This window comes from Lepidochelys kempii, chromosome 1 (genome assembly GCF_965140265.1).
Source record: "Lepidochelys kempii isolate rLepKem1 chromosome 1, rLepKem1.hap2, whole genome shotgun sequence".
Taxonomy (NCBI): Eukaryota; Metazoa; Chordata; order Testudines; family Cheloniidae; genus Lepidochelys; species Lepidochelys kempii.
In genome coordinates this window covers 321,960,081-321,981,812 of record NC_133256.1, presented here as the reverse complement: position 1 = coordinate 321,981,812, position 21,732 = coordinate 321,960,081, and the positions used below count along the sequence as shown (strand labels likewise).

General features: G+C 40.4%; 1 protein-coding gene across 1 annotated transcript in view; it reads left to right on the top strand.

The window, feature by feature from the left end:
- LOC140910706 (sucrase-isomaltase, intestinal-like) overlaps positions 1–19,652 on the top strand; it is a 98,657-nt gene extending 79,005 nt beyond the window's left edge. Inside the window, exons 15-18 of the mRNA XM_073342416.1 lie at positions 3,060–3,148; positions 3,563–3,612; positions 6,056–6,214; positions 19,503–19,652. Coding sequence (XP_073198517.1) covers positions 3,060–3,148; positions 3,563–3,612; positions 6,056–6,214; positions 19,503–19,652 — 448 coding nt within the window. The remainder of the gene's footprint in view (positions 1–3,059; positions 3,149–3,562; positions 3,613–6,055; positions 6,215–19,502) is intronic.
- Positions 19,653–21,732: the final 2,080 nt, after the last annotated feature.

Genomic DNA, 21,732 nt, shown 5'->3' with positions numbered 1-21,732 from the left:
TTCTCCTTCAGTAAGGACTCAGTCCTTCAGGAGTCAGCCTTCAGGTCACATTGGTAACTTCACCTCTTAATAGAGCTGGGTGAAATTTTTTAGCCCAACCACCCTTTTTTTTTTGTGAAAAACATTTCAGTGTCACTGAATCTGCATTTAAAAACATGTCATTTTCACCAAACTGCATGGGTTTTTAAGCAAATCCTAAAAAATCCTGTTTCATTTTGACATTTTCAATTTGATTTGAAATGTTTGGGGGTTTTTTGTTTAGAAATTTCCTTCAATTTTATTTAACTTTATAAAAAAAAAAAGTTAAAGCTCAAAATCAAACTGTATAATTTCAGGTCCAACAAAACATTTATATTAACCCCAAATGAAATTTTGTTTTCATTTTTTGGTTTGGAGTTTTCTTAATAATTTGTTTCTGATTGACGTTTTTTTCTTTTTACTTTCTGTGTGTGTATTTGTTTTCAAACTATCAGCAAACCAAGCAAAAGTATTCAAACAATTCTATTTCTCAACTCCCAGCACCTCACACCAGGGGGCTCCACATCTCAGCTGACTGTTATGGCAGCACTTAAAGTTTTAAGGAGAGTGTTGGAGGAAAATAAATTGGTTTTGCTGATATTTTCAGGGAACTATGCCAAAGCATGGGAGAAAGCACAAAGGCAATGGAGGCTGGCATCATGGGACAATCAGTGGCAGGAGACAACTTTCCAGTATAGAATGAAAGATAAGAAGGGTGCGGGGTAGGTCATCAATATACTTGAAAGTGAAGATAAATATCTTATATTTGATACGGTAGAGAAGAGGAAGCCCATGAATAGATAGAAAGAGAGGGGTGATGTGGTCAAAGTGATGGGCTAGGACAATGATCTTTGCACCAGCATTCCAAATGGACGTTTTCTAGACAAAGAGCCATGGTGTTCTTGAATTACTATGGTACCGTTTTGCCTCAAAGACTGAAGAAAATTTAACAAAGTTTTCATTCCAAATGACTATAAATTTCTTACCACAAAACTGAAATGTAACAGCTTGCATATACCTAGAAAGGTTAACAAGACTCTCTCGCTTTCTGCTTAGAGACTATTCACAAGTTTTTCACAAGATACTGAACAATGACACAATTTTTAAGATGATTCACTGTATCTTATTCATGATTTTTCTGTCCTTGGTGTACCACTTATGCATAACTTCAAAGTCCAGATTATGTTAGATACTGATGTAAATCTGAAGAAATGCCACTGAATTCCAAGGTTTTATTCTGGGGGAGGTTCTTATCTTACTTACATCAGTGTAAATCCAGATCCGTTTCATATGGTAATTAATGATGATATCTGGATTTAAAATAAAGAGCTTTGAACTGTATTTGTTTCTGTGGTAGGGTGATGAAGTGCCAGCTTCCTGGCACAGAAAATATGTTAGTGTTGATGCCCCATTGGGCAAGATCCCACTCTTTCTCCGTGGAGGTTACATTCTGCCAACCCAAGCGCCAGCCACAACGACTACTCTGAGGTAACTACCATAGAATAATATATTTATTTCAAAAGGATATACCACATTTTCCTGTTCAGGGATTCTGCAGGGGAAAGGAGTAGATATCTTTATTCTTGTCATGCTGAAATCCTTCAAATAAACAAAATATTAATTAGTAATAAGAGAGAAACCCCTCCTATGTAAAGTTTACATTTTAGTTTAAGCATTTGACCATATCTTTTGGAATCTCCAGCTGAAATAATTTATTTTCAAACCAAGTTTATATGCTTGGACACCAGTGGGGATAAAACAGACACACATGATGAGCGTGGTGAGCAATGGGTACAACTTTTCTTAAGTCAGCGTACACTGGTGACATATAAGGCTAGCAAGCAATCAACCTGGCAATCAAATAGTCCAGTGTGGCATGGCTAGATGGCAATCAAAGTATATTGCAAATAAGGGAAACTACACTTGGCCAACTCCTGGTACAACAGGGGATTAAGTCTTTATCCCACCAGTTGTTCTTGTGTTGTATGAGGGCCCACACAAGGGGTTCCCCAGTCTGTAAATCATCTAGAACAGTATTTCCCAAATGGTGGATCCCAACCTAGTAGTGGGTCATGGGAAGTTTCTAGATGAGTCACCATATCAAGGGCTGGATGTCATGACATAGAGGTGGCCTTTCTACCCACCTTGCTGTGGGCAATCCTCCACACCAGGTGGGGATTAGGGTTGCAGTGCCAGGGCAGAAGGTGCTTATATGTAATTGTGCATTGCAAAAAAAAAAAAAAAGACAAAATGCAGTTGGTGAGTGGCTTTAATAAAAAGTTTGAGAACCACTGACCTAGAAGCTTTCCACCATCTTGACCTACCAGTGCAGGATCCAGCCAAAACCTACTCCCAGTCTGGTAGTTGGGACTAGAAAGTCAAATGCCTCTGCTGCATTGGCCGGCCAGTTACTTCATATTTTCAATAAATATGTGGCAAAAGGGTAAACTTTAGATCTCCACTCCACTGTTACCTGGAACTACCAAATACTCTGGGGAAAGTAGAAAGGCCCTAACTGCTCAGCCAGTCAGCTGTAGGGGAAAATTTCTACCTAATACCAAGAGGTGGCTTGCATATAACCAAAGCAAAATGGTAGTTCCAGACAAACACAGACCAAGAAATATTTGACCATGCCTGAAACACTCAAAAGCCAATATAAAGACCAGGTGGGACAGGAAACTGGTACACACCACAACACACGATGCAGCAGCCAAACTGAGCCTTGGGGAGCAAAGTCATCCCTCAGGCTACCTGATAACTGGCACATCAAAGCAGCCAAAGTAGGGAGGGTTTTGTCCTCAGCAGTGTTTCTGAGAGAGGTCCCCTCCATCACAGAAGGATACCTGGTGTCATCTTCATCCTCACCTCCAGCAAAGGATCCATCTCTGTGAGCATGTGGACATTCTGGTCTCTTTTTATTGTTGTAAAATCTGATTTAATAATTTGTAGAAATTACAACATTTCTAGTTTTACTGTGAACTTTGAGGAGGAGAAAAAGTACCTCCATATTGATTGATCCTTCTCATTGAATTTCTCATCAGCCGTCTGAATCCATTTGGACTTATAATTGCTCTGGATGAACAAGGAGAAGCATCTGGGTCCCTCTTCTGGGATGATGGTGATTCTATTGGTATGTTTGTCACGCTACTGCAAAACAGTCAGGGGGCCTGACTGTCCTCATATCAATTTTTCACCAGTGTGACTCCATTGATTTAGCTGGAGTTACTCCTGATTTATATTGGTGTAAGTGACAGGAAAATTGATCCTGATCTTACACTGGTGCAAATCATGAGTGATGCTACTGAAGTCAATGGCACTACACTCATATAACACAGGTGTGAGATCAGAACAAGCACATCAGGAATAAAAAGATAGTAATTAGGTTTCAACTTCCTATGAAATTACCTTAGATTATTGCAGAAGAACTGAAGATGTATAGGTAGCATTTGAACGGTCAGCCCAAAAGTCTGTCTGTTCTTATTTGCTGGCTACTACAAAATTCAACTCTGTATATCTTAATATCATGAATCCTGTGTTTTGACAGATTCTATCGAAAAGGAAGTCTATTTCTTGGCCAAATATACATTCAGTGAAGTAAGTAGCAACAAGTATTTTGTTACTTATCTTTGAATAACTTTGATATTCCACATCTGAAGTTGGTGAGCCACTTTGTCAAACAAAATTAGAGACAGCTACAAAATAATCACATTGTTATAGTGCATTGCCATATTTGTGTCATGTCGTGCCACCAGGATATATAGTGTATTGATTGGACATCATGAGATGACCCTGACAATATATTTTTCACCTCTCCTCCTTTTCCCCCAGCACCTTTTTCCCCAGCCACAGCTGCTGGGAGGGAGGCAGGCAATCTCCTTCCCCACATCCACCTGCTTACTTCTGGCTGCTGGGTGAAAGGAGGTGTTACTCTGACCTGCAGGAGATGCCTGCATCTTTTTAACCTTCTTTCCCATGCGGGTGCAGTCGGAAACTCAGCGAGTTCCATGCTGTCATCTATTCAGTACTCCCTGCACTGTGATTGTTCTTGTGAATGGTTTTCCACTAAATCTTTCTGAGAACCATTTAGTGTCTGAAATGCTGATACATGCAGCTCTAGAAGCAAAGGCTCAGTCTCACTGTGTTTAAAAATGGAGCCTATGAGCATTTCAAGTCCAGGGCTTGCAATCTCTTCCTGTCTCCTGGTTGCTTTCTCAGAGGCAGCCTGGCACAGGGCTGTTGCCCCTTTGCTATGTCAGTCCTTTCTGCCTCCTTCTCCTTCTTTGGTCTCCCACCTTTATAGCAGGTCTTATTTTCTCTATTCGTCCCAGCTCTGGTTGCCTGTCTCCATGATTGGCAGTTCTGGCACCTATTGAGTTTCTGGGGGGTGGGCGTGATCAACCTGTTTGATTATAAGGAGGAGAGATTCTCCTTTCCCTTCTGCCCATGCTCAATATGTAGTTTGTAAACCCCATTACATATCTATAATTCAGTCTCTAGGAGGAAATATTTAAGACAAACCACATATATTGGTGAAGACTTAAATAATTCAGAAAATGGGGAAAATAACCTAGCCTCTACTTGAATCTACATTGTCAATGGTTTTCAGATCATACATTCCCCAAAGTTTGCCATCAGTAGAAGTTACTTGGAGGAATTAAATTATATTTAATTTGCAAGGGTGATACTGTTCTTAGAATTATTCCTTCTAATAGTAATAGCAGATTATAATAAATTGATGGGTATTTTTGTAAATAGAGTGGGATCAGCTCTTTCCTTGTGTATTACAGCAAATGCTGCCCAGCGTTTAAGGTTCATTATCTAATTCTTTTTTCTCTGAATGCACTGAGAACAATTCCACTTCTTTTATCTTGTTGTCTTAAGAAAAATGGCATTTTCACTGGGTGTAAAAGACGGAAAAAATTACTTCAGTTTTCTGTATTCTGTATTTAGCAATTTACTGTAGGCAGACTACAGAAAAAGAGCAAACAGTTTTATATTAAATTGGGATTTGTGCAAATATGATTGTTGACTTAGTGATGCTTCCATTTCTCATTGCTCATATTTGATTTTGTCTGAAATCCCTCTCTGTATTCTGGTAACCTCCAATGTCAAGTTTTTATTACCAGTATATTGAAGTAAAAAAAAAAAGTCATTCTACATTACAAATGTATGACTGATGTGTGACATTAAAACATATGAGAGCCCTCAGTGTATGCTTTATATTCCTATATATATAAGACACTACTGATGCATAATTCCATCTCATCTAATTCTAATGGAACATTTATAAAAATAAAAACAAACTTTCTCTCTACTTTCAATTGTCAAAATATTTACTTACAAATACAGATCTTGATCCTGCAGCACTTCCTCGGGACTCATTAAGGAGTTTTGCCCAAGTAAGGACTTCAGAGTTAGTCCGCAAATTTATATTTTCATTTAAGTAGTTTAAAGCCTTCTTGGTTACAAGTATACAATATTACAAGTCTAGGAAACACAGCTCCCTAGAAACTATAGGGTTCCTCAATGTCTTCAAAGTTGTGAAATATGATGACTAAAAGGTTTGTAGCAGAAGTTGCACTATTATGATAATAAAAATATCAGATTAAATATATGCTACCAAATGTACACAGAAAACATTCACTGGAAAACAGTTCAGGTGTATTGTAAATAACTGCTACACTTGCCTTAAACTACTTGTCTAGATTCTGGTACTGCACCTGCCAATGTAATATCTGAGTGGGGTATTAGAATCAGTGCTACAAAAATAACACAACGAGGTGCAAGAAGATTACATATATGTACTGTAAATATTTATTATGTTTCTTATTTTGCTGGTTTTTAATTATATGCAAAATCTTATTCTATATGAAACTGAATGTGTCCACTATTACAATTCTTCACCTTTCTATTTTTAAAATTTGTATACTTTATGTATGGAGTAAAACAATGAGATACAACAATAGAACAAGTATTCAACAAATAATTTCCAACAAGTTACTATTAATCTAAAATTCCTTCTTCTGAATTATTATAGGGCCAAATGAGGACAAAGATTGTTAAAAATGGCTATCGTGGAGTTGATTCTCTGATATACAACACAGTTCAGGTTCTTGGTGTGACTTCAAGACCTAATGCTTTTGTTTTGAACGGAAATGTCATCCGTGGCGAGGACTTACAGTATCAGGAAAATGGGGTAAGAGTTATGCTGACAAATTATGAAAATGATTTTTCATATGCTTTTTCCCAAACCCGATGAACAATTCTAATAGTTTCCTATTCATGTCCTGTTTCTTTAAAAAAATGACTGGAGATCAGATTTTTGTACAGCAGAGTATGAGGTTAACTAAAGAATGGAAGACTTTTTGGGTTATGTTACCTAGGAGGAATGTAGGAAAATTTGTAGGAAAATGTATCTCTTGTCATTACTCACACATCTGTCTAGTTTTCTGTCTGCTGTGTTTTTAGCTGTGTTGTAAATGGTCAGGATATGAGAAAGACAAGGTAGGTGAGGTAATATCTTTTATTGGACCAACTTCTGTTGGAAGAAGGTACAAGCTTTCAAGCTACACAGAGCTCTTCTTCAGGTCAGGGAAAAGTCTGCTTCCTTTCCCAGACCTGAAGAAGAGCCTTATGTAGCTTGAAAGCTTGTACCTTCTTCCAACAGAAGTTGGTCCAATAAAATATTACCTACCTTGTCTCTCTAATTTTGTGTCTATCACTTACACAAGCCTACATTTCCAGGTTTATAAAACGGTGATAAAATGACAAATCCCCACAAGTTATTACAGTATTATGATAGTCACACCATACTTAGAGCTATGGAGAAATGTTAGCTGCTACTGTTGTGTTATATTATTCCAACAGCATGGGAAAATCTGCCACAATGTTATTTAGCAGCTATTTATGTTTCAGATATTTTATCAAAAATGAGTGCCCAGAATGTCCAAGAAAAATGGATATAGTTAATTTCAATAAGGATAAGTGCAGGGTCCTGCACTTAGGACGGAAGAACCCAATGCACAGCTACAGACTAGGGACCGAATGGCTAGGCAGCAGTTCTGCGGAAAAGGACCTAGGGGTGACAGTGGACGAGAAGCTGGATATGAGTCAGCAGTGTGCCCTTGTTGCCAAGAAGGCCAATGGCATTTTGGGATGTATAAGTAGGGGCATAGCGAGCAGATCGAGGGACGTGATCGTTCCCCTCTATTCGACATTGGTGAGGCCTCATCTGGAGTACTGTGTCCAGTTTTGGGCCCCACACTTCAAGAAGGATGTGGATAAATTGGAGAGAGTCCAGCGAAGGGCAACAAAAATGATTAGGGGACTGGAACACATGAGTTATGAGGAGAGGCTGAGGGAGCTGGGATTGTTTAGCCTGCAGAAGAGAAGAATGAGGGGGGATTTGATAGCTGCTTTCAACTACCTGAAAGGGGGTTCCAAAGAGGATGGCTCTAGACTGTTCTCAATGGTAGCAGATGACAGAACGAGAAGTAATGGTCTCAAGTTGCAGTGGGGGAGGTTTAGATTGGATATTAGGAAAAACTTTTTCACTAGGAGGGTGGTGAAACACTGGAATGCGTTACCTAGGGAGGTGGTAGAATCTCCTTCCTTAGAGGTTTTTAAGGTCAGGCTTGACAAAGCCCTGGCTGGGATGATTTAACTGGGAATTGGTCCTGCTTCGAGCAGGGGGTTGGACTAGATGACCTTCTGGGATCCCTTCCAACCCTGATATTCTATGATTCTATGATTCCTATTTTCACATGCAAACCTGGGGCTGGTTCTATTCAATGTCTTCATAAATTATTTGGACAATGGCAAAGAGAGTATACTTATAAAATTTGCAGATGATACCAAGCTGGGAGTGGTTGCAAGTGCTTTGGAGGATGGGATTAGAATTCAAAATGATCTTGACTAACTGGAGAAATGGTCTGAAATAAATAGGATGAAAATCAATACAGAAAAATGCAAAGTACTACAGTTAAGAAGAAATAATCAATGGCACAAATACAAATGGTAAATGACTGTCTAGGAAGGAGTACTGCTGACAAGGATCTGGGGGTTATAATGGATCACAAGCTAAATATGAGTGAACAAGGTAACACTGTTGCAAAAAAGTGAACATCATTCTGGGATGTTTATCAGGAGTGTTGTAACCAAGACCCAAGAAGTAATCTTTCCACTCTACTCAGCACTGCTAACGTCTCAACTGGAGTATTATGTTCAGTTCTGGATATTGCACTTTGGGAAAGATGTGGACAAATTGGAGAAAGTCCAGAGGACAGCAACAAAAATGATAAAAGGTCTATAAAACATGACATACAAGGAAAGATTGAAAAAACTGGGTTTGTTTCTTCTGGAGAAGAGAAGCCAGAGAGCAGGGGACATAACAGTCTTCAAGTATGTAAAAAATCGTTGTTAAGAGGAGGGTGATAAATTTGTTCTCCTCAACCGCTGAGGACAGGATAAGAAGTAATGGACTTAAATTGTGGCAAGGGAGATTTGGGTAGGCATTAGGAAGAGCTGCCTAACTGTCAAGGTAGTTAAGCACTGGAACAAATTACCTAGGGCGGTTGTGGAATCTCTGTCACTGGAGGATTTTCAGAACAGGTTATGGTCTAGAAATACTGTCAGGGATGCTCTAGAAATACTTAGTCCTGATTCAGGGCAGGGAACTGAGCTAGATGAACTACTATTAAGGTCCCTTCCAGTCCTACATTTCTATGATTCTATTTAAGATGTTTATTTTATAAATGAATTTGTTTTAATATCAGCTGTGATTCAAGCTGTAACTACCATAGTATGCTAAGTGGTAAACCCAGTGCCCAAAGAAGAGTGTCTCATCTAGGTCTCTAGGGAGATCCACAAGTAGAGGATGGAGGAATCCTCCCTTTGGCTGTGAAAGAGAAACCAAGGCTACTCCCAATAATCGTAATATCCTCTGTGTCCTTAGTCTCCTTCTCCACAGGGGAAAGAACAGGAGGATCAGCACAGTAGTAGATCCTCCCACTGTGGTAACCTCCCCACCTATGCTCCATCCCCAAACACCCTGCAGAGCTGGGCTTTGCATTTGGCAAGCGGTGTATGGTGCCCAAATTTTCCCCATAGTTCTTCATTGGTGGAGGTAAAAAGAGGTGTCTCTAAGGGCTTACTCCTATCAAAGAGAGAGAGTCAAATCATCAAGCAACGGATACAGTGTTTTTGCTATGTTACACCACTTATCTGACTTAATAATTTAAGTTCACATGTAATCAAGATATGAAACCCATTACATGCATTTGTTTCTAATACCATCTTACTGAAGAAATCAATTGAGCAAACAAACTTAGAGAATAAGTTTCTGCTTTGAAGAAAAATGGATAACTCACTTTTAGAGGAAAATGTCGTAAATAACTGTAATCAGAATCCCCTCAAAGGAAATGTTTTAACAGCAGAACTGTGTCTGAATAAGCTGAAAGCAACACAAACTTAATGGGGAGTGGGAGAGGAGAATAAACTCCATAGAAATATGCTTGGAAGGAACCAGTCAAGCAAGCCCGTAGTATGATAGCATGGAAACAGATGAAAACTTAAAAAGAGATCAACAAAGATGTCAAAAGTTGTTACAAAATAATTCTTTTTTCTTTTTAAACACAAACAAGGCAGCTACCCCAGATCTCACTGCCCTAACAATTATTTAAAATAACAAGGAATACAAGGAATAACCCCCACAGCAGGTGGTAGCAAAGTCTCCAACCCCACAAAAATTACATTAATTGAACCATCTGGTACTTTAAAACAGCAGAATATGTTTCTCCCAGCCAGAGATCCATCACATCTTTGCCATCAGCCTCGTACAGTTGATTAGGGCTGTTTCTACTATGGAAAACTCAGAGTAAATTCACAGTTTTGGAGTTCTAAGAAACTTACAACCAGTGTATTTAAAAACAAACAAAAACAGGCGCAGACCTCACTACTTTCTCACGGTCCTGAGACTCTGTTAAAATACGATACGCTGTGCAAGAATAAAGAAGCGGTACTTGCTATTAGAAACATAAATAATTCATACTCAGGGAGGGGTTGTGTATGGGAAAGGCTGAAAGAAATTCCAGTTGATAAGAAAAAACTAGTAAATATGAACTGCAGCTTTTGTGGAGTATTGATTCAATATGGTTGAATGTTCAACTCCTGTTTTCATGTTACAAGCTTTACTTCTCCTAATTTACCTATTCACCTTCTCCTAATTTACCTTTCTAATAATTAAGAAAGGCTTCTCAAATTAGCAGTCTGGTATGAGGAATACCTTTTCACAGAACAGTATTTCTGAACAATAGCAGTGAAAACAACTTTAAAAGAGCATGATGGAAGGAAAAAATAGATCTGTTCCAAGTCCTGTACAGGTTACTTCTGTATCCTACAAGGACTATACTGTTACTGATTGCAAATGCACAGATATGCCAGGACTTGACACGGGTGTCAGTGTACAGGAGCCTTTGTATGGTTTGCCTAAGAACGAGGCACAATTGCTATCCTTGCACTTAGAATGGAACCTGCATGGCAGAGGGATTAAACTATACTCCTTGAGATTGAGGGGATGTAGCAGGAAGCATGCTTCCTCTGTGCACTCGAGAATTCAGAAAAGAATTTTGCCTCTGCAGCGCCTTTTACTATGGGCTGTGTCTGAATACACACTACAGCCCTAATGTATTTGTATATAAATAGAAACAGTTTACAGTACTTAATAATCAGCCTCTTCCTCCTAGCTCATTCATTTGGTGATGCTGTGATCCAACATTTGTGATTTCACAGAATTCATTATCAGAGATGCCTTTATAGTATGATATTACAAACATTGATCTGCAGCTTTAATGGATGAATTAATCAGGAGGAACAGGCAGATTATGGAGAAGAAAACTTCTATTTATATACAGATTTCTTGGTAAAAAGCGATGAAAAGTAGGGAAATATTGTACCTGGCAGAACAATGAGGTTCTGGAAAAATATCATGGACAAAATCATTAGTTGTGCTGTGCATGTGCAACTTCCATTGAAGTTAACCATTGGCTGCCTCTCAGGATTTGACCCTGGTTATTTACAGTTTGCGGTTCTGTGGCATGGTCTGTGTCACTATAATTATGCATCTCTTTTTTCACATTTTAAAACAGATTCTTTACATTTTATTCTGGAAGAAAATCAACAACAATTTGTTTAGTGTGTAATGAACTCCCCATCTCCTGTATTCCACTATTTCTAATCCTTAGGACTGTTTACCATTTCCTACCCCCACACATCTAAAGCTGTACAGCAGCCCACAGGAATATTACACCTTAAGAGCTGTAGAAATTCCCATGTAATGGGTGCAGGATGAATGATGGAGGGTTTCTGCTAGCTGGGTTGAATTATAAACAAAAATGACCTGAGAGTAGGAAGGTCCTTCTTTCTCTTTGACATGGATCACTTTGTTGGGGGCTACTTGGTTTTGTATTAGGGCTGCTTAGAGCCAGTCTTAGAGCCTTCCTCTTGTTACTGTTGTATGCTTTGTGGGAGTTGGATAAATCTTCAGGCTAGGTAGTTCAGGAAGCTCCATAACTTCCATGAATGGTGGCTGCTGAAGCTTATTTTGGCTGGATCCAGCCCTCTCTAGGAGAAGGGGGTGGATCAGATTCTTTTGGAATACTGCAAGGAGAGGGTTTTGCACTTGTTAAGACTCACAGAAACGTAGAAGGCTGGAAGGGACCTCAAGCAGTCATCAGGTCTAGTCCTTTGTGCTGAGGCAGGACAAATGCAGGCCACAACTGACAGGTGTTCATCCAACCTGTTCTTCAAAACCTCCAACAATGTGGGTTCCACAACTACCCTTGAAAGCCTATTCCAGAATTTAATGACTCTTATAGTTAGAAAGTTTTCCTAATATCTAACTTAAATCTCCCTTGCTACAGATTAAGCCCACTACAGCTAAAATGGACATGGAGAACAATTGATCACTGTTTTCTGCATAACAGCTCTTAACATATTTGAAGACTGTTATCAGGTCTCCCCTGAGTCTTCTTTTCTCAAGACTGAACATGTCAAGTTTTTTTTTTCATATTTTCTAAACCTTTTATCATTTTTGTTGCTGTCCTCTGGACTCTCTCCGGTTTGTCCACATCTTTTTCTAAAACGTGGCACCCATTATCCATTAAATAGTACCGAACGCAGGACTGCCCCATGTGGGGGTCCACTAAATACCCACTCCCAGTTTGACAGTGAACTATTGATAACTACTCTTTGAAAGACCATACTCAACCAGTTGTGCTCCCATCTTATATTAATTTCCCTTTTATACAGACCACATTTCCCTTATTTGCTTATGAGAATGTCATGCGGGACAATGTCAAAAAGCCTTACTAAAATCAAGATATAAGTTAAGAGCTTGTATAGAACTATCCTTGATAAATTTAGGCACTACTCCTACTATAGTACGATGATAATACTGTTGTACATAAAATATCAGCAGGAATACGTAAAATTTATTGTTGGATGACCTCATACAAAATTATAAATGTTGAAGTGCTTCGAGGCAACCCCTTTATTCTCAGGCTACAGAATTTGCCACAGAATTCATCCCTTCATGTACAATTGGGCTGGAGATTCTTATCTTTCATTTTAAAAAAGATTGTTTCTAGCTCTCATAGTTGCAGAGATTACACTTGGTTTGACATGTTCAAGGTTAATGCAGTAATGTGCACTCAGATTTGTAGGGAACCTGGGAAAAAAAAAGTTTGAGTATGAATTTCCCCCATTTATCATAATGGGTTGTTGCTTCTGAAACCTAAAGATAAGAATCTGTGGCAAAATGGAAATTAAAAATAAGGAGACAGCATAAAATAAATTAAATTTAGTATCAAATTAGCATTGGGACTACTACTCTGATTTGATTTTTAATTTTCACATATGATTTGTTTTATTAATTTATCGGCAGAATTTCCACCAAAGTACTAAGGAATGTAGGGACTTCTCTTCAGAACTTATGTCCAGTTTGTCTCGACTGAGTCTTACCTGTAAGGTCAAGTGAAGGGTCTTATGGCAGTCTCTACTCAAACTTATATTCTTGTTTCAGATTTGGAGCTGGTCTTTATATTAATTTAGCATACATTTCTTAATTACATTTGTTTCACTTTTTCAACAGAAACTCACCCTACAGATTTCTTTACCACTTACTGAGGAGCTGAACATTATACTTCAGTAGAATATTAAGGAAATACTTGTGTAATTCAACATAAATGAATCTCAAATTTTGATGTCATTCTGATTTTAATGTCAAAATAAAAAAAAATCAGTTTTTGTTGCTTATGTTCCTGATGTATTTTTTAATACCATAATAGGTTAGTGGGATGTAAATAACTATTTTATGCTTTTAATTCAACTATTCTTCAATTACAGGAATACTAAGATTATAGACAATTCAGTAACAGTCAAAACTACCTCAAACTATTGCATATTGACATAGAAGAAAACAAGCCTGGAAAAAGTCCTCCCTCTTTTGAAGCTCAATCCTGCGCTACTGAAGTCAATGGGAGCTTTACCATGAACCTTAAAAGGGTGCAGGATCTTGGAATCTCTCTCTGCCCATCATAAATATAACAAAAATTGGGATTAAAAAGAATATTACAAATATAACCAGTTTAACTAGATAGATGGAACCCTGTAGTAACTGAGAAGACAAGGAACATTGCTGTCATCACAGACTGAAATGACTATTCACAGATCTTGACCTATAAAAGTGTTCATTCTATTGTCTTCTACACCATCCTTAACGATGTAGGATCCGGTTCTGGGGCCCCTGCTCTGGTTGTTTTGCACCATTATGCACTCACTAACCAACTGGAAAGTCAGCTTAACCAGCTACTTAGATAGTCCTGTTTTGTAAGGGGAATTACCAGGAGGAATACAACTGGAATAGTGGCTGTACTCCACCTACCTTTCAGTCCCTGACATAAAGATAGTCAAGGGATGGGAGAGTGGCTGGAGCAACTTTGTACTCCAGTTCTTTTTGGCTGATTAATCAACCCTTGAGGCTGTGGGCATGGCTGCACTAGCTTCTACCAGACACTATACTTTTCCCTGGCCAGGCAGGGATACACTCTAAACCCGAAACACACCCCAGAATCTGAAGACCATAATTGTTGCATGACACCACCTTTGCCTCCCTTCCCACTGTCCTGAATTGCACTGAGTTCAGCACAGACACCATGAAGAATCTGGGCTATACAGTTGAGTAGATAGCTACAAGCATAGTGAGAAGTCATATAAAACTTTAGGGAGGGCTCTGGGTAGTTCCAATGTTATTTTTCAGTTTCTGGGGAAGAAATCCCATATGATTTTCTGTGGATACTTTTTGCATTATTAGGGAACCCCTCACAGTGACAACCGGTCAATGCCCCTACTGCTGCTTATAGCCACAACCTAGACAGTGGCACACACAGCATGGGGTCAGAGATTTTATGTACTTTTAAAAAAACCATTAGTTACCAAACAGAGAGAGGAATACTGACATCTTCTTTTCAATGTTTTGTTAAGCAGACATTGCCACCATGAAGACGTAATATCGTTAAATGTTAGTAGTTCTCTTCATTTGCAAGTTCTTCTGTTGAGAGCCACTATATTACTAAGCCCATTGTAGGTATTTCTAATTGTGAAGTTTCTTATTACCAGTATTGAAAGACCATTCTTTTCATCATTGATGCAGCTTGAAGGAACTATTTTCATTGAGATCATTAGTTTTAATTCTAATGATAAGGCATTCCCACCTACCCACAATAAAAACAAACAAAAAAAACCCACCTCTGGTAGAAAGCAATATCACATCCTATCATAAAATTAATTCTCCTTTCAGAATTCTATAATTTGAGTAGTCCATAACATATGCAATAGTTTTCATGCCTAGGGTGCCCCTGTATCTTGAACATTTGATCTGTTGCTGATGTCCACTTTATACAGAGGGACACTGACAGGATAGGGTCCAGAAGAGAGAGAGAGAGAGAAAGAAAGAGAGGGAGAGTGTGTATGTGGTTTTTTCCCTTGCTGGATCAAACGGAGCTATAAGTCAATAGAAACTTTTTATTGTAGTCTATAACATTCCGCTGCATAATTCCCACACCCTCTGTTCACACTGATTGAAATGTGTCAATATTAAATTGAATTAATGAAACATAGGTTCTGCTGGTGTATTGCAAGATATAATGTCCTGGATGAATTTTAGTACATCTGTAGCTACGAAAGCATGAGGACCAAACTAGTTTACTATTAGATGTTTTAATCACAGATGCTGCCGGAACTGAGTTTTTAAAAGTTTGAAAATTGTCAACTTGAACTCCAACTTCTTAAAAGTGTAACACCAAATTAATTGAAGCAGTATTAATAGGCATTCTCATTCCATTTTCTCCAGATAATTGGTTCCCCTCCAATCAGTAGTACTGAGTTACAGTACGCTTCCATATAGAATCTTTATGCAGTAGTGGCTGAAATTTTATACTAGTGGTAACGTAGATTAGTTCATCATAATAGCCTCTATCAGCCTTGATTTTTCCTCTGTTCCTGATTCAGGGAGGTATTTAAGGATGTGTGTAACTTGCATATTTAAAGAATATTGTGATGCAGTGAAGAAGCATTTTGCTATGCTGGGGGTTCGGTGAAATCTTGTTGGAGCTGGTGGGCATAACAGCTGCCCTTTATTCAGGATAAATGTAAAAAGCAATTTTTGGAACTGATAGCTGAAAGAATAGAAGTCACCACCCAAAACTGACCATTTGCAGGGCTGGTTAGGAATCTGAGCTATGTGGGTAGAGAGGTTTGACTGGAGGCTGAATGCAAACACAGGAGGCTGGATACTGTTTGATAGAGCTGCATATGTGAACAAGAAGCAGGAAAAACATGACAGAAACAGAGAAGGCAGCAAAGAAGCTCAGGGAAGCATTTGTAGCATGACCTTAAGAAAAAGGTAAAAGGAGAGAGCTTTTGGTTAGAGTGCTGGCTGGAGAGAGGCCTGGAACTGTAAGCAAAGAAACTGTCACCTTTGCTTCCTTCTGTCTTCAGGAAAACAGCACTTTATTTACATTCTTTGTAAATAAACAGGACTACATCAAACAAATACTTGACTCCATCATCAAATTTCTCCCCTATCTGAAACAACCCAGGATGGAGAATGGCAGTGTTGAGGCTTTTGGTACTGTAGATGAAAGTCTCAGTCTGACCGTACTCTGTTGGGATCAGGACTTCCAGCATCAGTGTGGGGCAATCCAAAGAGCACCCTTGTGTTGGTGGCTTCAGTACTGGCTGTCTTGGTGCTGGATGATTCAACCTTTGATTGCCAGTACTGGGTGTGTTGCTGGCATCTAGAGATTTTTGCAGAGGTTGGCTGGTGACCATTTGCTGTAGAAGATTGCTGCAGTTACTGCAAGAGCAATCCTCCTTCCGTCCTCTCTCTTCAGAGGATTGGGATGAAGATGTTAAGGAGGTTCTGGCGGAATGGGATTTCCTTGATGCCAAATGGGTTTTGGAGTCTCATGTGGCCTGTTGCTTTACCAGAGACTCTGAGCAGTAGTCTGGGCTGATGGAGTAGTTTTGTCACCTGGTGCTGAAGAAGCCCTTCATACAAGCCCCTCTGGACATCTGAGTCCTTTTTGAAAAGGAGAAGCATATACGGCACTTGTGTGGTATATGTACATCATAGCTTGGACTTAGACTTCTGCAGTAATAAGTCACCACCCTCTCAAATCCAATAGTGCCCCCAAACCATAAGCACTAGCATCTGTGTCCATTTTCAAAACCCCTTTCAAAGCCTCAGTTTTCTTTTTGTCAATACAAATTCCCCCCTCACTGATTGATTGATTGTATGTCTGAGGAAAAGTATCACTCTTTGAAACACTTCACATTTCTTTGGGTTCAAATTCAGATTGGCTGCCTTAAATTTGTCACTGTATCAGTTCCTGTCCAAAGGTTTTCAACATTACCATGATATATAATGTAGGTATAACCCCAAGGCTAAGAGAGGCCTGCCATGCAATATTCTCTCCATTAGCCTCTTAAATACGGCAGCAGCATTGGACAAGCCAAAAACCATCACTTTAAATTGTCACCAGACATCATAATCTGATTCTGTGTATACACTTCCACTACCCACTTCGGATCCAAAACTGAACCTGTTACACATCCAGGGTATGTTCTATTTGTGGTAATGGATAAGAATTCATTCAAGTAGTATGTTTAATTTTCTACAGTCTACACAGAATCTGATGCTGCTATTTTTTTCTTAACCAGAACTATGAGTGAGGCCCAAGGATTGACTGAAGGCTCAGTTATGTCTTCCTGGTACATTTCTTCAATGACCTGTAAGGCCTCTTTCCATTTTGCTATGGGTAAACGGTGTGCTATGGGTAAACGTTTAATAGGTGTGATACAGCATGGCCAGAGGGCAGCAGGAGGGTGATAGAAGGGAGACATGTAAGCCCCAGGATGATGAGAGCCTTATTCCCTGTAGAGGGAAGAGAGGTTCCTATAGATTAATTAGAGCACCTGAAGCCAATTAGAGCACCTGAAGCCAGTCACCTGATTAAAAAAAAACACCCTGCTTTAATCAGACAATTGGAGGAGTTGAAGCAGAGTGGTTTGGTGTTGGAGCAGAGAGCAGTTTGAAGGAGAGCAGTTTGGAGGGAAGCAGAGGAGAGTTCGGAGAAGTGCTGTGGCGGGCCAGAAGACCAAGACCCTAGGTAAAGGGAAACCCAGCTTGTGCAGAGCAGAGGGACTCCACAGACACAAGAGGTTGGGAGAAACCTGTCCCAAGCAGACAGAGGGCAGGAAGCCCCACAAGCTGAAGGTCCAGAGAGGGAAGTAGCCCGAGGGAAGGAATCACTAGTTCAAGTGATTTGCCGCTATCCCTAGGACTCCTGGGCTGGGACCCAGAGTAGAGGGCAGGCCCGCTTCCCTTCCTCTCCACTCCCCTTCTCTGGGATACTAGTGGGACAGCTGATTCCCCAGATCAGGGGTGAGAAAAGGCGCCCTATATCTCCCCCACCCACAAGAAGAGAAAGTGCAGGACCATGATAGTAGTGCTGGCAATTTGCCACAAGGTCAATTTCCCCCAGTACCAATCTTTCCCAACTAGAAAGTCTGTTCGACTGTTCTGTTGCCCATCATCTAAATATATAGCTGTGCTGCAACCAGTCCAATAGACACTCTGGGAGCTCACCCCTTTCCCCTTGTAATTTCCTTCTATGCTAGCGTACACTAGTGCCATTGGCTTGCATTTTGCAATGGTTACTATTTGTAACCATTTGTTTGTTGGTTACTATTTCCTGCTTGTGAGAAACATTCAGCAAACAAACAGCTCTGCTTCAGGTCCGTAAGAACTTTAGTGACTAACATGCCCCTGGGTGTCAAATCAGGTCTCAACCACAGCCCATCCTTCCTTTCCTGGAAAGCTACCACAACATACAGAAGTTACTATGGTTTTTCGTCAAGTGACTGCACGTGTATTCCACTCTGGTGTGCATATCCCCTGTGCCTATGAGATTGGAATCTTTTGAGCAGCAGTGTCCAATGGAGCACTGTGTGCATCCATTGGAGCAGCACTTGCACTATGCATGCCCATTGGAGCTGCCCTCCGTAGACGCAGCCACTCTCCAGTTCTTTCTTTCTTACATGGCTGTGAGACAGAACATGTAATTGCATTGTCCTCATCTCTGTGCACTGTGCAATTCATCTCTCTCGTTGGATAATTAGAGAAGTTAGTTTTATTACTTTAATCCATTGGCATTTTAAAACATAGATTTTTTTCAAGTCCACATGGTGCCTCCAGAGGCAGCACTCCCCTAGACATGGCAGAGACCAAGTTCTTCAGATTCAAGACCTGCTGTTCTTGCAAAGGAGCTATTCCTATCAATCTTGAAGACTCAAAGTGCCTCTTCTGTCTCCCCTCAGAATACCACAACAAAAGCTTTCTGGTGATTATTGGAAAACTTGGAAATTAAAAATAAAATTGTACAGGAGATGGAAAAACAAACAGATGATCAGGCCAGGTATCTGCTGGTTGTATCAAATATATTAAAAAGGGAGTTTTTGAGGTTGTCGTGATTTCAGAACTGATGGATATTTTGGGACTGGAAAAACCTTAGAGAATTTCTGTTGGATAAAATAAAGGCAGAATGTAGAAAACTGGCATAGGAAATGTGATGCTTGGATTGCGAAGAAGGGTCCCCCTAACACAGGGTGAGCCCCTATACAGCAATAGCTCATGAGCACAACAATGGAGCACATTGCTGTTGATGTGTTTTGGCCTCTGCCTGAGACAGAGTCAGGCAATCAATATCTTCTGATTGCTATGAACTACTTGGGTCCTGAAGTTTACCCAATGATGAACCAAGAGGCTGTGACAGTGGCTGAGGTCCTGGCCAATGAACTCTTCACCTGATTTGTGGTTGAGGGTGAAATTACACACAAATCCATTTGAACCCAAATTGTTTGAACAGGTGTGTGCAATTCTAGCATCTCTCCTGTTTTGGTCAAACCTCTTGTATGAAGTTCCTGAAGATGAACACAGGAATTTGAACCCTTTGGACTTTGTAGAATCTCGACAATCCAGAACTGAAAAGTTCACACCTTTGCTAGAAAAAAATTGAGGTTAGACTTTGTCGGAGGCTGCCTTCACCAGCGGGAACCATCTTTGCTGAGTAGGGTGCTACACCGTTGACTCAATTTCTTCCCTTTACGCTGTCAATCATTTAGTCCTGTGTCTATTTCTTGTTATGACTCCAGTCTTCTGGTAGGGCCCCTAATAGTCAGCCCTTTTGGGGTAATAGTCAGGGGTCCTGTGACCCTTGCGGAGGGTAGACAGTGCTAGGTTCCTTGGGGTAGGGCCTTTTCTTGCTCCCAAGTCTTTATTATGCCTTGCATTAGAGGTGGTAGGGGCACCCAGGCCCATCCACACCAATGGGTTCCAACTCAGTGATCTTATTTGAGGCAGCTAGAACCAGTTTCTTCCAGTCCCTTATTGCTCCTTGAGTGGCTTCCTACCTCACCTCCTCTCTAGGCATTTCGCAGACTCTTGTTCTGGTTCTCATTCTCTGGAAGCCAGGCTTCCCTGGCAGCTCCTTGCCAATCTGCTGAAGGGGTCTCCTCTCTGAAGTTCCTCCATCTCTGGCAGCTGCCCTGTCCTTCACCCTTGCATCTATACAGCAGTTGTGAGGCCACCAATCAGCCCCAAGAGAGCAATCAGTCAGTTTTCCTATTAACCCTTTAGTTGCCAAACCAGCATGAGGGTCTGTATGCCCAGGATGGACTGTGATAAAATGAAAGGACGATGATGTAAGGTCATACAGGAAAACTTTAAAAAGAGGGGACCTGGTGTGGTTCCACAATTATAGGAAAAATAAAAATAGGCACTCGAAGTAGGATAAACCTTGAGAGGAACCCAATACAATACTGACTTGAACATACGAAGTGGAGTACAGGACACAGGACTAAACTCAGTTATCTATAAGGACCATCTGAGGAGGAATCAGGGCAACAGGATTTCAGCATGGTAGCCCCAAAACCTGAGAATGTACCTGTGGAAACTGAGGCAGGAAAAGTTGTGAAAATAATAAGTTCCCCATTAGATGGGCGGGATCTCTCCCAGACAGCAGATTCCACAGAAACAGCAGATATTCCCCAGGGACTCATCGAAAAAGACCTCTCTGCTGGGTGAAAGGAAATTGGGCAGGGAGAAAAATTCTAGAGAGATCTGGATGAGTGTAAAACTAGTTTGGATTGGTGATGTGAAAATATCCTGACAGATAAACCCTTTGTAAGTAAATAATTAAGCTTGTATAATTTCTAATTTTCCTTTGGACAGTTAGAAAGGAGAATTTTTGGCTGGATTAGAAGGCCAAATCACCTTTTTAGGACTGGTCTACACAGTGCGGTAATGCAATTTATGGGGATGTGATTTCTAAACCACCCAGGGCTGGCCTTACCATGAGGTGAACTGAGGCGGCCGTCTCAGGTGCCAGACTTGGGGGGGGGGAGAGCACTAGGACCCAGAAATGTAGAAAATTGTGTCTGCTGCTGGTGCATATGTATTAGAATCATAGAATATCAGGGTTGGAAGGGACCTCAGGAGATCATCTAGTCCAACCCTCTCCAATCCCCAGTTTTTGCCCCAGATCCCTAAATGGCCCCCTCAAGGATTGAACTCACAACCCTGGGTTTAGCAAACCACTGAACTATTCTCTCAGCTTTAGATGCACAGAGATGGTGGAGTGCTGTGCTGGAGGAAGGAGGGCACAAGAGACATAGCAGGCAGGCAGGAGAAAAGGTGAGAGGGAATAAAAGAAAGCAGCAGGAGGTACAGGGAGAGAGAGGAGGAGGAGCCTCTTATTTACCTCTCTAGCACCCTCAGGAGCTTGGACTGATTAACACCAGCTTCTCAGGGAACTTCCTGTTTCCTGCTGCTTCCCTGAACTCACTTGAAGAGAACCAGCAGTCAACTGAAGTAGTAGTGGCCAGGTAGGCCCTTAAGACACTGATATCTTCCCTCACTCTGGCCCTGCTACCAGCCTGCTTATTTGTCCCCTTCAATTGAGTGTTGAGAGACACTATAGCTAGCTCAGAACAGCAGTCATAATTGAAAGAAGAAAATACTTCTGAGGCAGCATTCAGAAAAAGAAAGAAAACAAAAGAAGCTTTTCTATCTAAGCAGGAAGGAGCTCTCCTGAGACA